The 24,744-nt window shown below is 32.6% G+C and overlaps 1 protein-coding gene across 5 annotated transcripts in view; it reads left to right on the forward strand.

The window, feature by feature from the left end:
• The window catches only part of LOC125057018 (supervillin-like), a 182,527-nt gene that overhangs the window by 23,426 nt on the left and 134,357 nt on the right, over positions 1-24,744 (forward strand). For 4 of the 5 annotated variants that reach the window (XM_047660428.1, XM_047660430.1, XM_047660431.1 and 1 more), the window contains exon 4: positions 10,172-10,277. In XM_047660428.1, coding sequence (XP_047516384.1) covers positions 10,172-10,277 — 106 coding nt within the window. Of the gene's footprint in view, positions 1-10,171; positions 10,278-20,403; positions 20,674-24,744 lie in introns of those variants that run through there. The other variant, XM_047660432.1, reaches the window with a different exon arrangement.

Here is a 24,744-nt window from a genome sequence, read left to right on the forward strand (position 1 = left end):
TGTCAATAGTCAAAAGTTTTTTGGGTTTATTTTGTCGGTAAAAAATACCACCAAAGGGTATTTTTTACAAAATTTCAATTCAAGTCGGCGGTCCAAAACACGCCTCACGAAGTTAAAGTGGTATATGCGTACATATTCATCAATGGACGGCTTCGGATCGAACATAGGACCAGGGTTCAAAATCCAGTAATCCCTGTCCATAATACTATCATCAACCTACATTTTCTGTCAAAGCGCAACATTCAATAGGAATTACATGCAAAACATTGTTTTGCAAATTCAAATGAAGCACCTAATGTAATGATTATAAATGTATTTAATAAGTTATCTGTAATCGGAATGTATACTTTTATATCCACTTCCTCATAATAATTATAATACACGCAGATACGCTTGACTTGATTGACACAATATTGTTTTAATTGTAATTCCTTATAGAAAGCTAAAGACAAAAGTTTTTTCCAGATTACTATTGAAAACATACAAATTTTAGTATATAAATTATACAGTTGAATCTCGTTAAGTCGAACCTCGATAAGTCAAAAACCTCCAAATCTCGAAAAAAATGTTTTGTTCCCTTCCCTTAAAACACCAAAACCTCCATTACTTGAAATCTTGACCCTCTGTTAATCGAAATAATCACCGAGTCCCTCCAAGCCATTTTGGTACATATTTTCACTCTATAACTCGAAAAATTAAATTTGACCTCTGTATCTCGAACATAGGAACGTTTTATTTTACAACCTTTACAACTTGATCATTTGGAATTTATTATCTCTATTGTTCGAACAAAAATAAGTAACCGACTTTAAGAACTTGCCGACAATGTGAGTACACTATTGTTTCTTAGAAAACATTTTAGGAGTATACAATAATACATTTAAGACTCATGGAAACACGTGTTTGCTTGCTTTGTGTCAGGTGTTCAATTTTTTTTAAATTTATAAGAATAAACCTCAAACTCTTTATGTCGAATCAAAATCCGCCTAAGTCAAAATCCTCCATAAGTTGAAAACTCTATAACTCGAATTTTTTGGCATCTCCCTTGATGTTCGACTTATAGAGGTTCTACTGTATATACATTTTAGGTACTAACCAAGTAGAAGTTTCTATGCTTATTTGTATCCATTTAATACTTTGACGTTGTAGATTAATTTTTTACATAATAAATAACGAACATTATATTTCATTAAACAAAAGTTTATGGTATATCAAAAGTATATCGTATATGTTATCACAAACATTTACTTATTTTGGCGCGTTTATAGGATAAGAGTATGTTTTTACTATGCGCGCGCACACTGTCACGAAAAACCGACACCCTGAAGTTAGCTATAGTCAACATTTTATTATGTGATATTTTAATAATATTTATTTAAATAGATAGATTTATTTAACTAGATAATGCGTTATAATAACTTTCAATGTATTAAATTTAAAACCTTTTTTCTATTGTTAGTGTCGTTTTTCTACAAACGTAGAATTAAATTCTTGAAAAGATTTTTTATCTTGTTACTGCCAAAGAAGTATAACTTCTAACGTACATATATTATGTACACGATAAGTACACACACGTTTTTTAAAGTCGGTTATTTTTGTATTGTATTGCTCTTAAACTAAACTAACCTTGTTAGAATGAATGTGTACCCAAATCCACCTACACCAAATGTTCTAATGTTGTCAAATGCTAAGGACACGAGCGAAGTGAAAGACATTGCACGTTCAGTTATACGCGAATACGACGCGCAAACGCGCGCATTTTATTAGGTTTTTTACTAATATTTTATTAGTATGAGTTGTTTGATTCAATATTGTATGTGTGCTGTGATTGATTGGAAATCTATACGTAGGGAACTAGATTCCAGTCAATTTCTTATTAGGGTTTATTTGTGAAATTTTATTGAGCTCCTGAGTGTTCCCTTCTGTCGATTGATGTGGAGTGTATTGTAATTTGAATTTATCGCTTATGGATGGGATATATCTCTTGTTAAAAATTATATATTTTATTTAGAATAAAACAACAACAGAAATGTTGTGGTTAAAAACTTTCTGTCCACCGACGCATTACAATAATAATTACTTAAGAGTAAAATTAACTATTAGAAATTTAAATGATATTACGAAGTTATAATATTTTGTTTGTACTTTTATATGACGTATTTTGTCGGTTCGTTGCATATTTATGGATTGAGAGAGTAGTGATTTTATCGATGGATATATAATAAAAATGCCTTTATGCGTTATAAGTGCATTACATTTTTAGATTAGATTAGTTAATAGGAAAATTAGATTACAAACGTTGATTATTTTATTGAAGGATCATATTTTTGAAAATTCGTGAAAAACATAACTTAAAAAATCTTTTTGAAAATTAAGCGCGATACCTTAAACCGTTTTGCATGTTGTTTGTTAAATAATGTTAAGTAGGTAGATATTAAAACATTTATTTTAACTAAATGTGCTATAAGTAGACACGTATAATTCATTTTTATTATATATCTATGATACTATTGTTCTTGTTCCGGCAATCAAATTATTATTATATATTACACTAGACAGACGTCCTGTCTTAACTAAGAATATTGATTTCGCATTGGTATAATTAAATAAAAAATATAAATAGCTTTGTTGGTTTCCGACACGGGAAAAGGCGACATAAAACTGGCCATGTGATAGATTAGTTTAATATGTATTTTATCAATATAATAACTCTATAATCGAAGCATTAGTTTTAAACGATATTCATTTTTCTTTAAATGTAAAAGCCCTATACACTGAATTGAACTTGCTATTGTAACAAAAGGATAATTATTACTTAATATGTTGGTTAAGTATTCTTAAAATTTCTAATTTTCCGCGCAATTTTCCAGTAATACAATTATAGCAAACATAACAAAAAAGAATTAGCGAAATCGGTCCCGCCGTTCACGCGTGATGCCGTGACCAAGGGAAATAGGAATTCATTTTTAATTTATATATAGATTTTTTTTTTAAAGACAATTCACACCAATTGCCCTAGTCCCATGCTAAGCTGGTGAAGCTTGTGTTATGGGTACTAGGCAACGGATATACATACATATTATAAGATAGATAGACATATAAATACATATTTAAACACCCAAGACCTAAGCACAACACCAAATGCTCATCACATCGATGTTCGTCTCAGCCGGGGATCGAACCCAGGACCCATGGATTCGCAGTCAGGGGTACTAACCACTAGACCAATGAGTCGTCATATATTATATGTTGTATATGTTAATCACAAGTTAGGTATCATCACTTGTGAACTGTTGGCATTGGCTTATCAGAAACCTATTAGCGCCAATCGGAAGCTGTGTTCACCTCGGTCGTTCGGACCAAATATAGTCATACGCGGGTCTTTCGAACCTTGGGTCATGATTGATTAGGGCTACGACGGGAAATTATTATCTATTTTTGGAATGCCAATTATGTTTATTCAAATGGCTTGAATTGTAAATCTCTTTGTTTATTATGGAAAGGAAGAATTCGTTTTTGAGTCAAGGATAAGTACAAGAATATTTACATAAATTATTTGATTGATTTCTTAAACACTTGTTTATTAATGTAGTTGTTTGATATAATACATGCTTACATCTACACAACAATAGTAATGATAGCAAAGGGCAAGGGTAGCAAAACACAATTTTTATCGCCTTAGACCCAAAAAGTCGAAGGCGTGTGTCAGGCACAGGAGGCTGATCATCTACTTGCCTATTAGATTGACAAATGATTATGAAACAGATACAAAAATCTGAGGCCAATACCTAAAAAGTTGTAACGCCACTGTTTTTTTTTATTTAACAATAAATCTAATACCATTGCTACCAAAAGGTAGGAAATGTGGTTTAGAACCCCCTTTAAAGATTGCTGTTTTAGAGTCGTAATTTTTAATGAATTAATTCGTTATTTGATATAATAAGTTCTAACACCACGCGCAGAAGTATCGGAATTACCATAGATTCTTCTATTTTTAAAACAAATTTATATGTTAACATATGTTTGTTTCCCAGGCTTTATATCCTCTTGTTCAGATAACCCGTTAAATACAGCGGTATAGAGTAATTTTAAAGACATTTCTAATATATTTTTTAATTAAAAGTCAAAAATCATTTATTCATATAGATAACACAATGTACCGTTATGAACATCAAAAAAAAATACATTACTTAAATGCTTCTATTTTACATTTACTGCCAGTTCTCTTAATCAAGGGCGTAGAACGGAAGAGAACTGGCAATAAACTCTCCGCCACTCTTTTTAATCGCCAAGTTTTTTGTTTTACACAACGTTTCTAAGGAGCTGCAACCATTACACCATGATCCACATGACATCTTAAGTAATAAATAATAATTATATTACGTGTCCTCTATACTCTATAGTATATACACGCAGTTCAAGGTTGTTTAGTGTATTAAATACATTGAATGATACCGTTGGGATCGAGTCATTGACACGGTTTATAGGGCAATTGTATTACTGGGTTAATTAATTATCACGTACATGCATTGTTTGTTAACTGTTGACGAGAAAGTTCGTTGGCTTTGGATAAGGTGAGAAAAATGACGCAATAAATGTTAGGTCAGTGAAATGACAAATTATAACCACAAAACGAATTGCGTCTAATTGCACTGTTTAAAGTAAACACTTGTCTCTTTTCGTCACAGCGGAAACATAATTTGACAGAAAGAGACGAAATAGTACTAAACATAGTCCGTCAGAAAACAACATGTTCAGTATCGATCTGGGGAGCTAGTACCTGATAAAACATGTGTACTAAAATAACAGTTTGCGAAACAAGAACAAATAAAAAGCCTAGAGAAATCTAAACCATAGTAAATCCTTATCAAAATTTTCAAGACACTTTTACATACCGACTTGAAATTATTGTAGTCAAGAATCTAGCGAATGCCGATTACCTACACAAGTAAGAATTTGACATAAATTTAGTCTAGTCGACAAGTTGAAAATGGAACAAAATAGAGATACTACTCTTAAAATTATGTGCGATACCTCATTGGATCCGGAATGACGTCTAGAAAAATGTGCTAAAAGCGTGTATTAGCACATATAAAATTGCAAAAGTTATAGACCATTAAAGATGAAAAAATAATGGCATTTAGTTTTTTGCCAATATTTAATAAACTATTAATATTTAAGAAATTTCAAATAAAGATTCTGAAAGAGGAGGAAATTTCTAATAAAAAACTCCCGACTCCCAGAACTCTATTAAACTAACTAACTAACTAACTAACTTACTCTCTAAAAAAATTTCTTAACTAATTATTTAAACAATAGAAAATTAAAAAAACGATTATAAACAATTAAAAATTGTTATTAAGGAAAAATCATATAATTTTTAATGTAATAAAGTTGTGTTAAAATTTTTTTTTTAAATATTCATTTAATCAATTTGTTTAAAAAAAATTTATCAACAAATGGCGGGAATTTTTTATTTTGCAAATCAATAAATATCTTGTATTAATAAAAAAACGATTAAATGATGATTTAGAAAAAAAATTTTTTTTTTAACATCATTACATGGATTTTTAAGTTTTTGTTTAAGTAAAAAAATTGTTATAAACAAAGTATAAATATTTTTTTAACTTTTATAGCACGATCTTGTTAACCCAGCAATGCCCAGTTTCTTTTTAAATTATTATTTTTGTATTTTTTGCAATCATCACACTTAAAATAACATTAATAAAGAGAAAAACAAGTTGTTTTAAAAAAAAAATTGTTTATTTTGCGAAAAATCAAACGTGTCCATATGGACACGCTAAGCGTTAAGGTGTACAAATTAAATTAATTCTTCACAAATTTAAATAACAAACGGAAAAAGAAAAAAACAAGAAAGGACTTAATTGTTTTTGTGGTAATCCCTAAAGTAATCGACGCAAAGGCCAACAGTACATTTGCAGCAAGCTGTTCGAACTGCGGACGGACCCACACTGCACACATCTCCTCTTTTTCTGTTTTAGTAACAAAATGTTTCATTTTGTCAAAGCGCGAAGTGTTCGCTATCGCTGAACTAGAAGTACTAGATCTCCCTAGCCCTTTGGGTATAGAGTTATATTTGCTCAAATAATGTAACACAATCTCCCTTCTGAAATCAAGCGGTGCCACTTTAGCGCCTGCTTTCCGTTGTAGTTGCCAAGCGTTGTGAATACAAGTACCCAGCCTCCAGCTGAATAGGGCCCAATACCATTTTTTGCTTCTAATGTGTATTCGATACATATTTATATTCTCGTCCATACGATCGACGCCTCCCATGAACCGATTATATTTACCAAAAAGATGAGGACGTGGGACCTGTACATTCGTTTATCTTTCTCTGAATAACGCTTCACAGTACTTATGGGTACGTCCAGATTACTAGAAGCAATAAACACTATACGCCATCTTCTTTGCTTATCGCTGACTTATAATACCCTCTTTTTTCTTTTATATTTGCTTGTTTGTGGTGAGCATCGGGCATTTTCGCAAACGATTTTTACGTACGGAACCTGTCGCGCCATAGCCATAGCCTTATCGAAGATAATTGAGCAACTACAGACTTGTGAAGAGGCATTCAAAATATCACTCAATGTTCTTTGGTTTTTGAATATTCCATAATCCATATACCTGATAACAAGAAAGCGGAAGCAAAGTAATGTCAGCTCATTCAAGTGCTTAGCGTGTCCATATGGACACGCGAACAAATTTGTTCTAAAACTCGATCGAAACAATGTTTTCACTTAGGTTATCATTTCAAACGTCAGATAACACTATTGACCACAATACTATGCAAAAAGCAGTTAGCGTTTAAAATAATTTATAAGAAAAATTACTTACTTTCCACTGCCATCCATGTTTTTTCTAAAGTTCAAAATCAAACTAAATTTAGAACCTTATTTTACACGCAATACTCACTCGCGCTAAAAAGAAACGTCATTTGATACTTTGATAGTAGTTACATGGCATTGCCAAAATTAGAAAACAATTAGTCTGACTACAGTCATCGCTTAAATTTACTACTTACTGCGTGTCCATATGGACACGCTAGGCATTGCTGGGTTAAGTATGTATGTAAGAAAGGCTCTACGAAGCGAAATATTTTTACGACCATTATTTAAACATTTTTTTTCACTTACAATTAAGACGGTCGTTCGAGAAAATTTCGTTAGTTAACAATTATTTAACTTGTTGAAAAATTAACTTTAAGTAAAATTTTCAACGGGAATAAATTAATTATAGTGTTCAGAACACACCATAATTTTTTCAAATTTAAAAAAAAATATTCAATACCTTAAATAAATTAATTAATGTGCCGTAGTCGCTTTTGACGCCACGCGCGAATTCTAAAAATGTCACCCGCAGACCTATTTTCAGCGTTAAATTAACATTATAAATAATGGAGATAGAGTTCTGGGAGTCGGGAGGTTTTTATTAGAAATTTCCTCCTCTTTCAGAATGTTTATTTGAAATTTCTTAAATATTAATAGTTTATTAAATATTGGCAAAAAACTAAATGCCATTATTTTTTCATCTTTAATGGTCTATAACTTTTGCAATTTTTTATGTGCTAATACACGCTTTTAGCACATTTTTCTAGATGTCATTCCGGATCCAATGAGCTATCGCACATAATTTTAAGAGTAGTATCTCTATTTTGTTCCATTTTCAACTTGTCGACTAGACTAGTACTGTCAGTGTTACCTAATCTAGATCGACATTCTAACCGACAAAGGACACGGCGGTTATTTGGACCTAGGTCTTAATTTCGCAATAGTTACACTTGAGTAGGCATTGGTACTTTGATATTTAAAGAAAATTGTAATTCAGGGTTATCATTGTAATTTCGAGACGGTATTTAGTTAATAGAATATTAGTTAATTCAGCGATATATGTCATTATACCTATTTTAATGAAAGTAAAAATGATTAGGCAAATTTATTTATTTGTTAAAAAAAGGCCAACAGATATTACAATAAAAGCAATTGTTTACATAAATATCATTAAAAGCTAATTGTACATGTGTGCTTTATACATACTATACGTAGTTCGGAAATAATTTAACATAAGTATAATACAGAATTTTATCTTTTTGTATGTATGTACTGTATCTCCTACTAAACGTTCCCCGTCGAACTTTTAAATTTCTCTCAAAAGTACTTGTGTGTTCGGCGTATACTAACTTAAATATAATAAATCATTGAACAAATTGAAAGATGTAGGCGTAGTTGTATTTGAAAGCCCAAATCGAATTCGTATTAGAATTATATATTTGAGAGTACCTCATTACATATTTGATATTTCTTGTCATAAACTTCAAACATTGTTGACTGTCTGCAAAGTTTTGGTCATCTCATTCGTGTAGTATTTGTTTTGAAACTTCTCAGTTGGAATTTGAATTTGATCGTATCGTATTGAGAACTTATTTATGGCATTATTTCTATGTAATGTAAATGGTAATATGTTCTAAGTTAGTATGAAAAGTGTAGGCCTAGTGGCAGTGGATTCAAATGTTCAAATTCATTTTACACTTTTTCTTACCGTAAAGGAAAGTGATGATCAAGGTTGCCTGAAGGCATACATGCGTTGGATACAAAACTTCAGAGAAATCAGGGGCTAAGACTAGGGTTTGTAGCGCTATTAGGGACTTTATTTCTAGAACAAGGATTTGTTTAAGTTTATATGTATGCATTGAATCGCAAAAGGACTCAATTCCTATCACAAACACGAATTATGGGAGATAATTAGTATTTCTTTTGTTTTACTTAGGTTGCCTTGAAGACATCGCTTGTTAGCGATAAGGCCGCCCGTTTCCTCTTTGTTTTCTGAATGTATGTGTTAATAAATAAAATAATATTTCATAGAGCCATTTAGGGGTAAGGGGCCGTTCATATATTATGTAAGCAGATTTACTGCAATTTATCACATCTTGTCAGCAAAAGTAAGCAAAGCTCTCAAAAATAATAGTTACATAAACGTATCAACATTTTGTAGGAATCCTCGAAAATGCATTTCGTTTTCAAGCATAGACAATGTGTAGGTAATATGTGCAAAAGGTAAATAATTACTATGGACGTAATCACCAAATAAGAAAATCAAAGACTCTCATTCTCCCCTATAGTGCTTGCTTACTTGAACGGTCCCTAACAGCTATATCAGCAAACACTCAGAACCAATTTTAAAGCACTGGTATTGGCTTGGTACTGTTGAATGAGTGAGTACTAGCGTTGCAGTAGATTATTTTTGTTGTATGATTGTTGACCTGTTGGTAATAAATTAGTTGCCCAATATGATATAATTTAAATTTATTCCACAAAGATTTTGAAAGCTCTTTCATGCTATGTTTTGTTTACACATCAGGTCTTAATTAAAGTGATAGTGAACTCTTGATATTTATGCGACTCGTATCATAAATTTCATGAGTTTGTGAGCAAAATGAGAATTTACTTCAAGGAATTTAAAGTCAAGTCGGTGAGTGTCAAGTCGCAATCTAAATGGAAGTTCATAAATTTAAGTTACGCCCATCAAAACTATTTTTTTTTGTTATTTTAAACGACGTTTTGAATTTTACTAAGTTAAGTCCTAGGACGAATTCATACTTTAGATAAAACACCATCTATTCAAATAATTAATGGTAATTTAGAAGCTTACTTTTATTTGTTAAACTTTTTAAGATTTTAGTTGGCCTTGTGGCTTCAGCGTGAGACTCTCATTCATCTCTCATCTGAGGTCGTAGGTTCGATCCCCGGCTGTGCACCAATGGAATTTCTTTATATGTACGCATTTAACACTTTCTCGAATGGTGAAGGAAATCATCGTGAGGAAACCGACGTGTCTTAGACCCAAAAAGTTGACGGCGTGTGTCAGGCACCTACTTGCCTATTAGATTTAAAAATGATCCTGAAACAGATTCAGAAATCTGAGACCAAGACCTAAAGAGATTGTAGCGCCAGTGATTTATTTATTAATTTTATAATTATATTAAATGCTTAACGCTATTCCATATTCTTCCAAGCCTTCCGTAATAGTAGCTAATGAATTGGTACTATTTTGCAACCATGGCGCGTTTGTTTATAGACATAGAAATTTCGATTCACACTACAAAAATTGTATGTATAAATAGCTTATAAATTAATTAATATAAACTTGATTTCAGCGGGCGAAGGAGCCGGAATGCACTCCGCCGTGCCGCCGCGCGCAACTGCCCCGGATTACCAGCACACCGAAGGCAGTGCTGGAGTCGCCCAAAGCCAATGGAGATGGTGAGTACATTTGATATATAAACTATTTTATTAATTTTGGAGGTAAAAACTTAATCTGACGGTTTGGCTTAAAACATAAACAAATCCAATTAATTAAAGCCTATTTCGAAATACGTTTGTAAGTATTTATATTTGTATCTTGCCTTTGGCGCTGGAACTCTTAACTCACAATAGCGATAGGGATCCCGATTTTTGTGCCACGCGATCTTTCAGATATTGAAATGATAGTAAGAGCTTTTGAAAGTTACGGAGTATTGCGCGCCCACCCCCGCCTGCTTAAAAAATTTACTATTACAGACTAATATTTTCAAAATATATGTATGTATTTATAAATTACATACAAATTAGATTGTAAATGAGCGTAACGCGTGTTTGTCATGTTTAAATACCGTAGCAGCTATTAATTAATTGTGATATTTCGATATAGTAACATTTTAATTCGTGTCGTTTTTATTTTCCTGCTAATGTTTCCTCTCTGCATCTTCTACCGCATTTACCATGGAGTGTTCAGAGGAGGTGTTCGGACTAATACCTGCTGAGTTTCACTATCGGACGTCATGGCAAAATACCTCAAAAATCCTCAATTTTTTGACCTTTGACCCCCAATAACTTTTGTAGCACATTTCCAGGAATTTTTGTTATTTCAAATTTATATATTCATCGGACTATAAGCGTTTCTTAACTGTGCAACTAAATATATCCGTCTCACATCCAATACTATTCAGAATTAGTAAGGTCCATCCTTACCTCTAACTTGTTCTATTCTATTAATTAATATTATATGATCAGCTATTATTTTGCAATATACAGCAAGACGAATAAAGCAAAAGCATATGTGACCTGGCACTATTGCCTTTTTGCTTTAAAATTCATCCTTATTGTCCTGCACTAAGGTGTATTTTACAATATTTCATTTATCAAGCGTGTTATGTAACGATCAGCATCCCTGTAGTGCTCTTAAGCTAAGAGCTAAATAAATAATTTAAGAACTCGGATGCTGTAAAATATATCCCCGAGGGGAAGAGTAGTTAATAAGGAATAACTTGGAGTCGTTTCTTCGTCGTAACTTTTCAGGTCAACTATATTTTTATTACGTACATTTGTTACCATAGAGGGATCGAGTACTCGTCTATTATCGTGTTTGCATTAATGTCATACGATATTAATTATAAATTATTAATTTGTGGTTACGGCCTATTTATCACTATATTATGTACGGTATTACGTGATTAAACAATCGAAACATGATTATTAAATGGGCATTTATTAGTCTAACGTGATAAAAGCTACATACCTACCATAAAATGCAAACCTGTCTAAAAAAAATCTTAAAAGATGTTTATACGTGAAATGGGTCCTGTCGGAACTATTTTTTTATATCCAGGCAAGATGTTAAGGGTTATTGCCAGAATGCTCACGTGTCAAGTGTATTGCCAGCCTTTGAATTGGTACGCTCTTTTCTTGAAGGAACTTAAGTCGAATTGTTTTGAAAATGCTTCAGTGGGCAGCTGGTTTCACATAGAGGTGGTGCGTGGCAAAAACTAGTACAAGATCCGTCGAGAAAAGGTCTAATCCGTCTCTAGTATATCCTACACCAATGAAAACATTTCTGTAAACTCTAGAGTCTTCGGTATTATCCCGTTGAATGGTAAATATCGATCAAACGTCCCGAAAGGATTCATTAATTACTCTCGGGTATTTGAGGAATTTACTTCGTTGTTAATCTTGTTTTGGGTAACTGTATAAATGTTTTCAGGCGATTTTATTAAAGGATATTAAATATTTATAGGTTTAATTGATCGACCAAATAGTTTTAGACGTGTAGCCATTAAATGTTTGGTCATTACGACTCTTTAATCTATTCTTAACTGGCTTCGTTTCGCACTACTATGTTTTTTTTATTTAGCAACACATTTTGCTATGCTACATACTGTTTGCTTTTTCGGAACAAAAACCTTAGTACCCACTAAATTTTATATACATATTTTCAAATATTTTTCGCCATAAAAACCTTCCACAGTGATAAATGGAATAAATAAAAAAATATCGCATTTTTCCAGCCGTCTTCGAGTTTTGAGCTTAGTAACATATTTTTATATAGAGATGCTGAATTTCTTGATTTTTAGTTGGACATGCTTATCTCGGGCTGATTCGAATTGAACAATTATCGTGGTGTTGAAACTTGAAGAGTAAATTACATAAAACAACTAGGTAACATATAGTAGCGTGAGATACCATACAGATACCATCCGATACATACAGTTCGCTTGAATAAATAAAACTTTTTATAGTGCCATCTCCTTTGGAAGGTTGGCGATCATCATGGCTACTTCAAATAAATAAAGCTACTTAAACCGCTAGTCTAGTAGTGATCTGATACTGACAAGAGGAAAAGGCAATACATAATAACTAATTAAAAATAGACATTTTGTTTTAATTAACTAAAAATAACTTTGTAACATTGAAATGAAATAGTTTATTCTTGCAAGTAGGACTATATAAATCACTTTTACAACTTCTGCAACTAATATTTTTATTTTACATAGCTTGTTTTCTAATATTATTACACGGTGTTACACGAGAAATAATGTATATTTTAAAGTTTATGTGCATCACCAAACAATTCAGTCAGCAACTATGCAATTTTAACTGTAACTGCAAATTGAAATAGTAAAAGTTGAGGTCAGGTAATAATCCTTGTTGCACTCCCGGGCGTTGGGAATGCGGTTCCCAAGGCGACTTTAGGTTTAAAGACTTTATTTCTCAAAAAAAAAGAAAAAAAAAAAGAGGTTTCGAGGTTGAAAGGTGACGGTTCTGACCTATATTCATGACTCTTTGTGTTCTAGTTAAAAGCGAGTATTGGAACTCATATGCAATGTGGTATAATAAATACGAATACAAAAGACAGAATTTAAAAGAATGTATCTTTATCCAATTGAAAAGGGATGTTTTGAGGAGTTTTTTAATTTACTAGCTGACCCGGCAAACGTTATTTTGCCATGTATAATGTATATGTTTCAAGGAAACATTTTTTTAGTTCGATAACTATAGGTATAATATATATATACTATTATAAGAAAGGGGTTGATAGTACAGGGGTGAAAATTAGGTTTGTGTATTTTTTGTATTTGTGTACTGTATCATAAAAAAGTAAAAACAAAAAAAATATTCAAAAAAAACACCACCCCTTAGGATGGACTTAGAAAAAGTATAGATAGATATAAATGGTAAGCCATCTTATGTCGAAGGCCTATTATTTGTGTTATATGTAAATAATAATATTTAAATCTATTAATTAAGGAATGATATAATTATCCAATATACGGGTAGTTCTTATATAAGAGGTTTTTCGTGTATGGATGAGACGGCCAAGGAGAAAAGTTGGAGTTTATCCATTATACATATATATTATGATTTTTGGCTCGTTTGAGTATCTACTCACGTAAGGGCAAGTTACTTAAAACATATTTTGTCACTTTTTAGAGGGCCAGGGTAAATACATCAGGCAGGGTAGAGACATGAAGATAAGGGTAGATACGTATTTGACCAGGGGAGATAATTAGAAGCAATAAAACAAAGAATACAATTGAAATAATCAACTTTTATCAAAGATTGTTCATGAAATTTATAATCAGGCAACATTTTTTTATCATATTTATTATTCATCAGACTAAATGCGCCGTTTTTAAGCGTTTCTTTGGATGTCAACGGTTGTTGAATATTTTTTATTTGGTGCTTGCGATCTTTTGAAGTTATTATTTGTTCAATGTCAAAAGGAGTCTCGTTTTCGGACTCTGAATCAGGGACGTAAACATCTTCGACTCGGAGACGAGATTTTTTATTAGACGAGTATGTCATGACACCAAGCTTAGAATGATCGCAATGTATATCTTCATTGCAAAAGCAGCTAAAGACTTCATTTTCAATGTTGTCGGATCTTCAATGTTCCATGACACCTGATGGACGCGCAAAGTACCAGCAAAAGTCTTTATGAGTGTTTTAGCACTAGCAAGCAAAGCGTCTTTGTCTAAAATATCTTTGTCATAACGAAAACATTAATGCCAGGACAGTTTTTCTGAATAGCATCTGACAAATCGCTCAGACATGCTATATCTTTGCCACTAGCTACCAATAGGTCGGCTGATCTTTTGCAAACAGCATCAACACCATCTGAAGCTCCCTTACCGTGTCCAGCTTCATGGTAATTCCAGGTAAAGTCTGTAAGAGCTGGGTAAACTTCTATTAAATGAGTGCGATATTGTGTCCATCGCTCCAAAAATGGAGGATCTCTACTTCTGGTGGCAAGCTGTTCAAAATTGGCTGTAAGTGTGCCCATATAGCTGGAGGCGTATGTAACAAAATCTGTGACATCGAACAATAGCATGTTGTCTTTACTTCACCTCATGCCTCTTCTTTCGTGTAAGTTACAACTGTGTACAGACTTATCTGTTGACGAGCACCTCCAAAATGGAATTTCTTCTGCGTATTTTGTTTAAAGTCACTAAGGTTCACGTGAATCACAGCTTCTCTTACTGTCAAATTTGTCTTATTAATTTTAAAAGCAGAATGTTGGTGGACTATATTCAGTTCATGGTGAAGAAAATACTCCAAGTTGTCTTCTAACTGTATAATCAAATCACGTAGATAATTATTTTTACAATGCAATCTCGCGATAGACACTGTTCGTTACACCTATTGCAACAAATTTGAAGAAGATTTTGATGGTTTGATATTGATGTAACTTTGGCTTGGAATAGTGCCGTAAGAATCAGATCCACATTGGCGTGTGCAACACACAGACATTAAATAGGTAGCACAATTACTATGATACATATCTCCCCTGGTCAGTAAGTATCTCCCCTGATAGTAATCTTACCAGGGGAAAGACGCCAGGGGAAAGACGTTTTCATAACATAATGCATTATTTTGGTTTATCCAAGAAAGTTTTCAATGAATAATAAAGCAAGCTTTGACTATTACAGTATTACTAAATTACGACAGGAATTGCAAATAATTAAAATGATTATTATAACTTTTATTACTTACCAGTGGAGAGACACAATGACCTTGCGAAACCGTTACATCGCACGGACGTGACACAAAAACTGGCAAATTGCGTCGATCTAACCGCTTCTGTGCTTAGTATTGCGAACTTCACGTTGTTAATTGTCAATGAGCGAGTTCGGTAATGTGGCCGTCTTATATTTTATATTGTAGCAGCGTGCGAATATTGCCAGGGTAGATACACAAAAAAAGCGGGACAACAATTAAGTTTTAAAAATTATTGAAAATAAGCAAATATTTTTTAATTTTTCTTTAATAATATTAAAGTATATTTAATTACGTTTGTGGTAAACATAGTTTGTTTTAGCAAATAATTCAAATATTGTATGTATTGTATGCTAGTTAAGCTGAAACCGGTAAGGGGACAGGCCAGGGTAGAGACTTTTTTAGACTATATAACGAGTTTTACAAAAATATGCTTTAATGAGACATTTAATTATAATGTTATTTAATAAAGGACATTTAAGAGAAGTGATTCATTGCACAAAATAGCAATATATAGATTAAAAAACCACTTTTAAATAGATTGCCACCATAGTTACCTCTTATAAGAGAATCACCCATACAGTATTAATACATTATTTTTATTAAATTCTCTCACCGTGTACGCTAGTTTTCATTGAGATTTCCCAAGGGTTGCGGAAATTCCGCTCGCGTTTTTGATCCATAAGTTGAAATGTAATAAATATTTCTTATTAGGTATTTTGTATTCGTATTTTATATTTTGTAAAGTCTGAAATAGAATATTTTCTGAATGTCAATTTGTAATGTACGTATCAACACGTATTTTTGATTTTGAATGTAATTGTGTTATTATATATGTAAAAAATAGTTCTAACCGTTTTTTAGTTATAAATCACTAGCGACTTGTTCGCGCTCGCACGTATTTTTGGAATATTCAGGAAATAAATTTGTTTTTATTTAATTTATTGTGAATTTACAGCTTATAGCTAACTTACTTTCTAAATATAAAGTTCTTTTTACGCTATTAAACAAATCTTCAAAATTAAGTAAGTACTCAATAATTAACTAGATTTGTAACAAAAAAAAAAATATCCAACTATCTATATATATATCAAAGAAAGCAATAAACTAACTAAAAATTTGTTAAGGAACACTTATAACTTATACAACCTATATAGTATATATATAAAATAGCCTATGATACTCAGAGTTCAGTAGTAAAAATAATTCGCTACTGAACCGATTTTGATGAAACATTGACTGTTCTGACCTAAGTTAGTTTAATATAGTTTCCTTTAAAAATGTATTCCTTATTTGATCTTGTATTATAAAGATAATTAAATTAACTAAACAATAGTTTTTGTATACGAAGTACAAATATGATTATAAATTAACAAAAATTAAAACAACTGCTTGGAAGGGCTACATAGATACAGAAGTACAGGCCATACTGAAAACCTAATTTTTTGAAGTCGGTTAATAAATTGCAATGAGAAGTAGGTAAGGAATTTATTTCGTTTAACCTTATACGTCAGCTATGACGTCAGCATTTTACATACATATTATTATCTATAGCATGTGTTCGCCATTTCGTGAATAGACGGAAAGTCGTGTTATGAATCATGCCTCCTTTCATGGTAAAGGTTACACACGAACTGGGTACCGATTTTTGCACATACACAAAATAAGCGATAATATAAATACATATATTGACTTAGTAATTACCACGTTTCTTGTTAAATTTATAAATTATAGATGTTGATAATATGTACTTTTGGAATGTAATAATCAAATTAAAATTTTATGATATTGTTTTAAATTAAATAAACGCATGCCCTTAACAGATCCGAATTTAAGCTGACAATATTTTAATTTAGTAGGAATTAGTAATGAAATGATATCGTCAGTTTTTTTACTTGTCACAAATACATACTTCTGATAATACCTTTAAAAATTTTCGTATTTTATTTTACTTTTCTTACCCTTGCTCAGTCTCTCTCCTCCTCAAATCAATAATGAACTTAATTGGTAGAATGAAATACCACCGACTTTGGGTTTTACCAAAATTGATTTTCTTAATCATCTTAATATTTTATAATTCCTTAAAGTTATTTGTAGTCTAATTACTTAAAATTATTTATTTCTTAAAATAGCGCCATCTATGCTACGCATTAGCTAACTTAGCACATCAGCGTAGTAAATACAATACAATGTTGGCGATACTGAATTTTGCATATAATTCGTAAAAATCATCCTAAAAATAGTTTGTTTTATTACTGAGTGTTATAAAATTAATTTTCTGTTGCAACTTCAGTAGAGAACTACCATCCGTATCACCTCGACGCCCGATGGTCCACAACTGAGCGTTTCTTAAGGCAGTTTTTGCCGCGCACCACCACTATGTGGAACCAGCTGCCCACTAAAGTTACCGAACCAACTCGACATAAAGTCCTCCAAGAAAAGAGCGTACCAATTCTTAAAAGACCGGCAACGCGCTTGCGAGCCTTCTGGGAGTGCGAGGGTGGGTCCATGGGCGGCGGTATCACTTAACATCATATGAGCCTCCTGCCCGTCTGCATCCTGTAACATAAAAAAGAACATTTAAAAGAAAAACTCAAAAATTAACACCCTAAGGCATTGAATAGATCATCATATGGAAACAAAAAGCTGTAATGATATCGTGACTGCCGTATTGTTTCGCATGAATGGTAATGTCGATTAAGGTCTATCAACCACAATTAGGCATGCTTGCTCTTTAAATCGAGTTTTCATTAGTCTTGACAAATGAGTTAGTGCGTTACAAACCATTTCTTTAGCGTTCTTCATTTCTGAAGTTAAGACATAGTGTCTCATTTCTTCTCATATCTTCAGCAAGCCTGTGCCTAAGGAATGTTAGGACTTTAATTTAAGTCCACCACAAGTTTCTTCATGTTAGTGGGACTACTACATGCTATTGTCCAAAGAAACCTAGACCCTTTAAGACGAAGAACTACTTTCAACCTAACTTTTTTTTTTTTAAAAGACAATTCACACCAATTGACCGAGTCCCATGCTAAGCTGGTGAAGCTTGTGTTATGGGTACTAGGCAACGGATATACATACATATTATAGATAGACATATAAATACATATTTAAACACCCAAGACCTAAGCACAACACCAAATGCTCATCACACATCGATGTTCGTCTCAGCCGGGGATCGAACCCGGGACCCATGGATTCGCAGTCAGGGGTACTAACCACTAGACCAATGAGTCGTCAAGATTGATCCACCTTCGGTTTTTTTGAAGTCGGTTTATAAGAGCACGTACTGCCGATACTATGGGTCATATACTCCTCTCTAAAACTTCAGAAATAGACACTCGATCAATGGGCTGGAGTAGCTGCCTTTTATGGCGGTTTCGTTTGCCCCTGCCCTATCATATAAAATAGTTACAGTGGTTAGGTTAGGTGTGTTAAATTGAGAGATACAATATTAATACAATTTTTTTTTAATACAACGGTTATAATTTTAAGAATACATTACAAAAACTTAAGAAATAATGCAATAAGTTACACTCTGGCAGTGTACCTTTAACGCTGGCCGCATTTCCTCGCTGTATTGCGATACTTATTAAGCGAGGAAAGCACCAGCTCTGGGGTCACTTTTTCTATGGCGCCAACTTAAATCTTAAATTATATAATAATAATGTTAAACTAGTTTTTATTTAGATAGCCAACAGCTTATAAAAAGTCACAAATCCGAATGTAAAATGGGAAAAATTCCACGAACGGTAGTAAAATAAATTTAAAACAAAGAAATTATTAATTGATACGAATATTTAAATAGTAAAACTGTACTTCAATCGCACATAAATCAAAGAGATTTGATACATTTATAAATCAAAAATTAAATACACACACGAAACAGATAAAAGTGAAATATTGACACAGTTGGACAATATTGCAACTTATTGTATTAAACAATTTTGTTTACACATTCCGAAGCTTTTGCTATCATTCATCCTGGATTTTGCAAGAAATTTGTTACTTGTTTTGCTTAGTAATAACGTTTTGTGTTTTATATCAATCGATTACACGCCACATTAAAGAAGTTTTTTTGTGAAACCGATTTCTTTGTTGTCGATATAATATCTGCTTAGTATATACATTTATCTACGAACAATCAGAATGAAATAGTTATAGATTTATATATATATACATATATATTTATTGTGAGATTTGAAAACACTTATAAGTATAAAATACCTGTGTTATTGTTTCCAGTTTCTTATCAAACTCAATACAAAATTTATTTATTTTCGTAACTGTTTACAATTGTTTTTATTTAACAATAAACTAACCAGTACTACAACTTGCTAAAGTTTTTATTTTCATCACAAATTAGAATGAATACCCCATTTTTATATGTGATACAGCTTTTGATACAAATTTTGTTTGAAATTGAATTTATTTTGCTTTTGAATTTAGCCAAATAGTAAACTTAACTACTTGTTTTTTTTTTATATAACGAGGTCAAACGGCTATCAACTTGACCTTATTAGCCCACCCGCCATAATACTTGGGGAGACATATAAATATACATTGTAGAAAAATCTCTATACAATTGTTTCATGTAACAGAAGGCAAACAGGCATGACGTTCATCTGAAGTTATTCCACTGCCCATGGTCACTCAATGCCAGGGTGCTCGCGAATGCGTTGCCGGCCTTTTTAAAGTCGGTTAAAGACTGAAATCCCTTTCTAGCAATAAAATTCTTACACGATTTTTAGATCTAATTTTGACGCATACATTTAACAGTGTTCGTCCCTAATTACAAAACGAAATGTGTTGATAGTATTTGTTCGCTTTTCTCCTTGGGAGGCGGTTTTATTTTAGTTATCATTTACGAGAGTATTGTACCGTCGACACATGCTAGCGCGCGCGCATCTGTTTAGTTGGGTGATCGTCTGATTTATACGTGTTATTAAACATTTTATTTATCAAACCACGTTTTATAATAAATAAACAATATCATTAAATATTTATAATAAATAATTTACGAAAAAATATGTGTTATATCTAAATTTTAGATTTTATCTCAATCTCCGGTCGCTAATATTTAAAACAATTTGGATCGCGACTCCTGCGCATGTGCCAAACGAGCGGTCACTAGCATATCTCGAGTGACATCGACCTATCCTACCCACACCGGCGAAAACAAAGGAGTTTCGCATCTTTAATACGCATTTGTTTTGTTTTTATATTGTTTTTGTGTTAAACTATACAGTGATAACGTGTGATAGTGTTTTGAAAATGCCCGACGGACCGATCATTTTGTCGTGGATTGTGTTTTTGGTGTTAATATGCCGATGTTATTATCGTATTGGTAAGTTCAATTGTCACAATACTTACGAGACTTGATCTTTAGCTTTGCGTAGACATGTTGGTTCCTTAGCGTATTCTACCGCGTTTATTATGGGGAGTGCTCTGACCAATTGTTCGGAGTAATAACTAAGGCTGAATTCCATTATCAAGGATGTGGAATTCCGTCCTTTCCAAATCGACGCCTGGCTTTCCACAACACACGACTTCTACCGCGCACCTCCTCTTTGTGGAACCTGTCTGAATAGGTATTTACGAACCGATACGACTTAGGGGCCTAGAAAATAGCGTACCATTCCCTGAAAGGTCAACAAAAGCCAGTTCCCGGCGGTCTAAATGTTTTAGTGCAATATACACTTCACGTGTTTCTAATTAAAATGTAATTACGAACGTTGTGTTAATGCAAATATGTTTTCACATTTCTTCATTCTATGATTGATTTTTTTTTGTATTATTAATAAAATTAGGAATCGCACTCTTGCACTTCTTCTCAGTTATATTATTACTGTTTTCTAGGGTTGCCTGGAAGAGATCGCTAATTATTTGATTGTGTGCATAGTGTGAATAAATTATTGTTAATGATGAAGTTTGCCTTCTTCACTGTGTTTAAATGTAGGTAGCATATCTACCCCCATCATTTTAATAATTATAAAAAGTATTCTACCTACGTAATTGTTTCAAAGTAAACAAGCATTTTTGGTGTGCTAAGTAGTTACTCGGCTATTAACCTGTAAAAAAGAGAGGTTTGTCCTGGGTTATATGACATTCTAGGAGTTTTAATATAATTGAGTACGATTTTAATTTATATGTGGATTCCAACTTAGGGAACAGGGGACGTTTAATCACAACCGGTTCAGTGGTTTTTGAGATATTTCTGCGTTCCTGAGGGAGACATGTATAATATTATGTTGAAGTTTATTTATAGAAAGCAAAACCTTTATAAAAATGTACATATAGGTACAAAATATCTAAGTTTTCTCGTGTTATTTAAATACCTTAAGATGAAGAATACAAATTACATTTTAATTACGTATGTTTCTAGAATAATAGCCAACCCGGTGTTCCTTGTTTTGTCTTAAGAATTATTTCTAGATTTTAGTATGGATTGTAAGCGAGTCACTCGAGTTCTGACCCATATTTGTTTGTCAATATTTCTTTAAACAATATCTTTTATAGTGGAAATTGGTTTTATTGCTATTGAAATAATATGTCAATTTGAAAGTTAACATTTTTTTTTTTTTTTTTGACAATTCACACCAATTGACCCAGTCCCATGCTAAGCTGGTGAAGCTTGTGTTATGGGTACTAGGCAACGGATATACATACATATTATAGATAGATATACATATAAATACATATTTAAACACCCAAGACCTAAGAACAACACCAAATGCTCATCACATCGATGTTCGCCTCAGCCGGGGATCGAACCCGGGACCCATGGACTCGCAGTCAGGGGTACTAACCACTAGACCAATGAGTCGTCAGTGATATTTATTGCGAGTTACGTGAGTGCGATGTTTGTGTCGCGATAAAGACTTAGTGCAGAAAAGTCAAAGACTCCTTGGACTTGGACTCCTTTGTCTGGATTAAATTAATTTATTTATTAAAACTTCGTTGCATTACAAAATAAAAATTGAACATAATTAAATGAAAAGGAGGGCAACTGGCGGCCTTATCGAGCGATCGAAAGAAAAAAAAATGTATGAAATTAGAAAAGAAAAAAAACGAACTAAGCTAATAAAGGATACATGAAAAATAAAAAGTAAAAAGTGCACATGAATCATGATAATTTAATTTAATATCAGCTGATCTCACGTCAGTTAGTTTTTAACATTAAAAATTGTTTTACTGTCCCGATATATTTGGCGAAGACCGTGTTAAAAACTTAACCAAAAATCGGAGAACTCTTTCAATTTTGAAACAAATCAGTTATTATATCATATTTTAGATATTTGATATATTGTATGATGAATTATGACCAATTGCTAGAAGATAAGGTTTGAAATTAGATACGACATTTAGGACAAGTCAAGAGATCAATATGCTTAATTGATTAATTACTGATTAGCTTTTGATTTGTCTGACGTATTAAGATTGATAATGACGAACACGTCAGGATAACAATCCTAAGAACATTTCAACAACTGAGCGTTATTTAAGGCAGTTTTTGTGTGTTTTGTAACCAGCTGAATTATTTCCGAACCAATTCAACTTGGGGTTGTCAAAGAGCGTACCAATTCCTAGAAGGAGCTTAGCGAGTTTTATTTATTTATATACAAATATACCTCTTCCCTAACATGGAAGAGACTTTATTAAGAGATATTATATATGTGTACTTCAATGTTCCGGGACTACATCACGTGGGATACCGAACCACCTGGTGTCGCAGGCTGCAAAACAGTTTCATATTTTTATTTCTTATTCGAAGTTGCTGAGCTATCTTCTAAAGATTCTACAGATACGTTCTGTGTTCGAGGTGTCTCATTAACTGGGGCAATGAAGCTTTTAGTTCGCACTTGGATGCCCCATACGACGGGCAGTACAGCCACATATGTAGCGAAGGTTATTGTGAGTTGTTATCGCAGTAGCATGTTCCCTGGCTCGAAGTTTAATCGGTATTGATATAGTGCAAAAGGGCCGTGACCTGTCATCATTTGGATCATTCGTGGAGTGGGTCTTCTAATTTTAATAATTTTATGTGCTTTTTTATGTTTGGTATAAAACTCATGCCAGTCTACCCTCTGTTTTTTTTAAAAAAGTGCGTGTGTACAAAGTACACATGTCAGAAATGAAACTTCTTTGGCAAACTAATTTTTAACTCTTGTTCAAATTTATACAAATCTAAAAATTTAGATTTCCGAGACTTACCGGGAAGGGTAAAGGAAAGATATGTTAGGAATTTAATTAAGTAATTTAATTGTCTGATTGAATATAAATTATAAATTTAATTTTTTTAATTTATTTTTTCGATAGTAAAAACACGTAGCATTTAATTAACAATTCATCATTTATAATATTAGTCTACTATTAGCGAAAATTGTTGTCATTGCTTATAGCAAGGGTGAATTTTAATACCGCTGAAATTCATGAGGGTGGGTGTATCCGCGAGGATGATAATAACTTAATACATTTTCAAATAACTCTTGTGGGTAGCATACTTAAGTTTTGACGTCAGGGGATTGCGAACGAGTTGGGTGTTTGAGAAATTCTTAACGAGAATGGGAAATGTGTCAAGTGAATTTTCACGTGTTTAACGTTCGTCGAAGTTTTGAGGTCACTTTAATATTAACGTCGATTATTAAACAGGCTATATTCGTTCAACTGGGTCTACTTTTAATCGACTTCGAGTTTTCGAAGTTTAAATAATTTAAGTAAAATTTTGTAATAAGCACAAAAATTAGTTTTGCACCTATCAAGTAAAATTGTTTAATTGATAGGTTCAATTAAGCTTAAAATAATTGCTTGTCTTGTCTTGTGCCACATGCAGCAACTCTTCCGCAGTCGCAATAGCCGTCAAATCTTAGATTTTTTCCTTTTACCAACACGCCGTTCATCCTGGATTTATTTTTGTATAATTAATTGAAGGAGGTAGCGTAGCGGTCATGGTACAACACGTGGCCCAGGTAACTTTACATTGTTTGATATTCTGCAAAAGTTTTTCCGATATTCCAACTCGATTAAAATCTTTCTCGTTAGACCTTTTGGATCCAGCCTATACTATCATGCGATGATAACACTACATCTCAAACGCTTCTAAGCGCCGCGATTTGAATACATTATTTAATTAATTAAGATATTGACCCAAAGTGATTAAGTAAATGGACTATTAACCCATTTATTCATAAACACTTAATGTAATTACATTGTCACTACTTGACATACTCCGTCGTCTCTTTTTGTTTATTTATGTTTACGCTGTAGTGAAAAGAGACAGGTGAGATGCTTTAGCTAAAACGGATAGATTAGTGTCAAAACCGTTTACGACGACATCGTAAAACAACGTACCGGTTATATTGAGCAAAATCAAAGGTCCCGGCTGAATTCTATTGTATTAGGTACTTAATAACAACGT

Source organism: Pieris napi, chromosome 16 (assembly GCF_905475465.1).
Source record: "Pieris napi chromosome 16, ilPieNapi1.2, whole genome shotgun sequence".
NCBI lineage: Eukaryota > Metazoa > Arthropoda > Insecta > Lepidoptera > Pieridae > Pieris > Pieris napi.